Source organism: Hippocampus comes, unplaced genomic scaffold (assembly GCF_001891065.2).
Source record: "Hippocampus comes isolate QL1 unplaced genomic scaffold, H_comes_QL1_v1.1 scaffold165, whole genome shotgun sequence".
Classification (NCBI taxonomy): domain Eukaryota; kingdom Metazoa; phylum Chordata; class Actinopteri; order Syngnathiformes; family Syngnathidae; genus Hippocampus; species Hippocampus comes.
In genome coordinates, this window is record NW_017805262.1 from 162,743 (window position 1) to 167,537 (window position 4,795).

The 4,795-nt window shown below is 39.9% G+C and overlaps 1 protein-coding gene across 1 annotated transcript; it reads right to left on the reverse strand.

Annotated features, from left to right (window-relative positions):
* Positions 1-604: 604 nt before the first annotated feature.
* On the reverse strand, positions 605-4,717 carry uba5 (ubiquitin-like modifier activating enzyme 5). The gene is made up of 11 exons (XM_019869489.1): positions 4,448-4,717; positions 4,292-4,337; positions 4,121-4,210; positions 3,162-3,271; positions 2,977-3,063; positions 2,825-2,909; positions 2,644-2,748; positions 2,410-2,537; positions 1,579-1,714; positions 934-1,119; positions 605-857 (listed from the first exon to the last, which is right to left on the reverse strand). The coding sequence occupies exons 1-11, from the start codon at positions 4,594-4,596 to the stop codon at positions 780-782; spliced, it is 1,200 nt and encodes a 399-aa protein (XP_019725048.1). The 5' UTR covers positions 4,597-4,717; the 3' UTR covers positions 605-779.
* Between the last annotated feature and the right edge of the window lie 78 nt (positions 4,718-4,795).

Here is a 4,795-nt window from a genome sequence, read left to right on the forward strand (position 1 = left end):
ATTGTGAAAGATGTGACTTGTCCAAATAGTATTCAATATATGGAGTCCCTTGAATAATTGTTACCGCAACCATTTTTAATATGATTCATCTATTGTCCCATTTGCTTTACAATGGTTAGTAAGTGTCCAAAACCAGGTCCCAATGTAAGGTTTATACTACAGCATTGATAATGACCCAACAAGTATTATGTTTCTGTCACGGTTAACCTATCAGTATCTATCTTTGACCCAAATGTATTTTGACTGCTAAAATATCATTGACTGTTTTCTCCAAAAAAAAAGAAAAAGAAAAAATAGTGCAATTCCTTAAGATGTGAAATTCTAGTTATTCACTTGCATTCCTGCTCATATTTGGGTGGAAAAAAAGGGATATTCTGGTTAATATGTGCTCACTCTTCGAACACAAAGAGCTCACTGAAGTTGAATGAGTCTGCATTAAAGCACTTCATGATGCAGGTGGTTTCATAAAGTGGCCTAACATAACAAAATTGTTGAATGGTCCAAATGCAGTGCAATACTATACTGTGTAACTTTGTAAACAGTGTGTTTGTGTTTTTATGTATTGCAATATAATGTGTTCAAGGCATTCAATATTCCACATGTATTCCTGCTAATAAATACTTTATTGAGATGTTAACAATATTATGAAGCATTGTGACCTTATGTCATGCATTCACCTTCTTTTTTTGTTGTCTTTATTCACGGTCAGTCATGGGATGTCATCCAACGTATGCCATGATAAATCCAGTATTTTTCTTTTAATTTGCCTACCGCGCAGCCTATAACTTTCTCATTTGAGCCATCAGGTCCTCCAGGCTCTGTTCCGTCTCTTCCACCATCTCCCCGTCACCCTTATTCTGTTTACGACGAAAAACAAAATCAGAAAGTGACAACATTTCTAACCCCATCGGTAATCGTTGGGTGGGAACTGACCGCCATTGGGATGGTGTACGCCACGGTGATGCCTTCAGGGAGGTCGGCAACGGCAGCCGCCGCAGCCTGCGTCTCTTCGTTGGCCTCCTCTGATACCAGTTCAATCCCCCATTCGTTGTCCTCGTGCAGCACCTCCTCTTCCTCGACCTGGATCACCTCATTCTTTGGTCGCTCCGCTTCCTGCGCCTGTCGGGGGGACACATTTGCAAGCAGGGTGCCATGTTAGCCCACCCGCAATGCTGCGGCTTGATTTAAGATGGATTTGGATTGCGTGGTTCAAGTGACAATTCAGATTTTTTAATTTTTTGCTCTCAAGTGGTGCAATTAGGCTACACAATATTTCTATTTACACAAAAGTATGGCCTGACTGATATTGGATTTAAAATTTTTTCACCCATTTGCTGATAATATAATACAAATAATAACATTCAAGTCTCTCCCCAAAAAAAAACAACAAAAAAAAAAAAACGTTATGTGGACATCTGTGCATAAGTGGTTGTTTCCTGTGTTTGGATGTGTGTCACTTGAAGTGTACACCCAAAAAAAAAAAAACAACAAAAAAAAACGGTTATAGGTACTGAAATAGAATTGGGCACATGCAGTGTAAATCCAGCATCAATATCAGTGCAGTGAGATGAACTTCACCTTGTAGACTTCTTGCTGTCTCCGGCAGTGGCGGTCGTTGCACTGCGGGTTGGGCTTCATGGCCATGCTGGGGAAGAAGTCCTGCATGGCGTTGTAGCCCAGGTAATAACTGACGCGCCCGAACTTCAACAGATATCTGCGACACCGACAAAGTCCCGTTTTAGCGACAAAAATCCATGCCTAGATCCTCAAACTAGTGAGTGCAATAGTGAAATCAAATTGGCAAGTAAAACGAGGAGCAAAAACAAGTGCATAGAAAACAAAAATCACATTTTGATGTAGTTACTCCAAATTCTATATTCTTGACATTTTGCTATAAAAAGGCAAATAGCCCAAATTTGAAAATAATTTTGGAAAAAAGTTGCATGTTTTCAACAGAAAATAAGCTTGAGAATAAAACAAATTCTAAAATAAGACTTAAAAAAATACTGAAGGCAAAAAAACCCAAATTCCCATTAAAAATAGAATTAAAGAAAATTTAATTAATGAACTTTGGGTCTGTGCAGTGCAAGTACCTAGAAAAATACTTTATTTTGCTTTTTCAAGTGGAAAAAAACTAAATATACCGGTATTTGTTTTAGAATTTTAAAAAAAAACTGTTTCCAATGAAGAATGAAATTTTTCAAGTATTTTTTTTTTTTAAATTCCGACAAATATTTACGAAAATTCTTGTAATAACTTTACCCCCTCGAATAGCTTTTCTAGTAATTTTCTCTCCTTTGTAACAAATGAATGACAGTGTATGCTGATACTACATAATTTGCTAGTTTTCTGTTGTGACAGAAGTTGGGGAAAAAACGGATTTTTGGTGCAGCTGTGTATGGAATTTACTTTAAGACATTTTGGACCAGGATGCCAGCGACGACGCCCATAGTGGTGGGCAAGCTGGCAGCGCACACGCCCTCCCTCTTGAGGGTCTTCTCATCAATGTTGGCTGCCACCACCAGAGGGGGAGCGCACTGCGCAATCACACAAATCAAATACTGACTTCGTATCAACAATTGCAGTTATGTAGCTGTTGGGCTCCCGGGAAAAGGTGTGTGTATCTGTTTGTGTGTTCTTTACAGCAAAGCATGCCGTCTCTCCCGGGTTGATGAGCTGTATGTGTCCCGACACGGCGTTCTCGCTGACTCCGGACTCCATCCAGGTCTGACCCAATTCGTTACAAGCCTTCACAAAGAGGAGAGTTCCACAATCACACCCACAAAAGCCACCCCCAAAAAATGTTTTGCTGGGCACTCCTCACTGTATTGATGGCCATGCGGGCCTCGAAGTTGTCCACGCAGCTCAGGACTAAATCCACGGGCTTGTCGTCCTCCAGGCCGCCGTGACTTTGAAGACAAGAGAAGTCAAGACGCTTCCACAAGCGCGGAGGAGAGACCGCGAAGAAAAAGTCACCTGAGACGCTCCATGAAGTGGTTGAAATTGTCCAAGGTGGTGATGTTGTAGTTGTGTGTCTCAAACGACACGTCTGGATTGATGTTTCTGGATCAGGGTGCAGTCAAGAACAGGTAAGAAAAAAAAAAACTGCAAGTTTTTATTCTGATGATTACTTTCTTGAATATGTCATTAATATGTGGTACCTGAGTGTGTGTTCAGCAGCCTCCACTTTGCTGAGGCCGGCCTGGTGAGGCTGGAAGAAGAGTCGGTTCATGTTGGCCAGCTCCACCTTGTCGTAGTCGAACAGCAGCAGCTGGGAAGATGTGGACACAACATTAGGTACACCTGCACCATCTTGTATCAATAACTGACTAGGTGGAGCAACTAGAGTCTCTCCAACTACAGAGTACTGGAAGACATTAGAAAAACCTGCACTATCTTGTATCAAAAATAGAGCAACTAGAGTCTCCAACTACAGAGTACTGGAAGACATTAGAAAATCTAGATTTGGTGAGAACTGATTATCTTATTACCATATATTTAATTTTTTTTTAATGTCCGTGTAGTATAGTGGAATCAATCATGTCACTCTTTAGTGTAAATTGCTACTGTAACCTATGCATATTTTATATTATCTCCAAAAGTTGAATATTCTGAACCAGGAAAAAATTAAATGTGATTATAAATGTGATTATGATAGCTCATGTTTTCTGGATAAAAGTTATGAATTAGAAAATTTGCATCAATTTGTACTGTACCACCACTACACGTCTTATTACCATATATTTAATATTTTTTTTAATGTCCGTGTAGTGTAGTGGAATCAATAATGTCACTCTTTAGTGTAAATTGCTACTGTAACACCTATCCGTATTTTATATTATCTCTAAAAGTTTAATATTCTGAACCAGGAAAAAGTTAAATGTGATTATAAATGTGATTATGATGGCTCATGTTTTATGGATAAAAGTAATGAATTTGTAAATTTGCATCAATTTGTACTGTACCACCACTACACCATCAGTGACTCTTTTTCATTTTATTGGGAACAAAATTGTTGTTTCACCGAATACAGTAAAAATAGTTATTTTTTTTTTGCACAGTGCAGTTATACCTAATAATCTGATCAACTCATAATAGGAAAAGAGCTTTGCATTATTACCTTACCGATGCCACACCTGGTGAGCATTTCGGCCGTCACGCTGCCCACTCCCCCGACGCCCACCACGGCGACAGTGAACGTCCGGATGCTCTGTCACACACATTGGACAACAATATTTTAACAAAACGTTCCGAATTTTGAACGGGATGTCCAAGGGTAGCAATTGCTAACCTCGTAATTATCAACGATACCCATTCTCTTCAGAGCCATCAGGCGACTGCAAGGACGAGTTAAAAAAAAAAAAAAAGCTTGAATGAGTCACCAGTCTCCCAAAGGGCGCGGCACCTCCAAAGCACATTTAAAATTCGTATAAAAATGAAACATTACCTATAAGGGTTGGAATCCACAACTTCTGCGCTCATCTTTTCAATTTTGGGTCGGTGGAGCTGCTCGGTGGCGCATTGCTTTTGCTTACACTTGATCAGTTCGTTCTCCAACTCCCTCACGCGGAGCTTCAGTTCCTCCATCGTTGCCATAAGGGCTCCCAAAAGCTAACAATTAAAAACCAAAAAATGGATGTACATACATGTAATAACGTAACACCCAGACGACAACAATCGACCCGGTAAAGTACACGTCTTCACAAGTCCAATCAGCTGTCAGGATGTGTGTTACAGCATATCAAGTTCGTGCGGAAATACAGTGACCAAAACAGATCCTGCCTAACTTGCCACA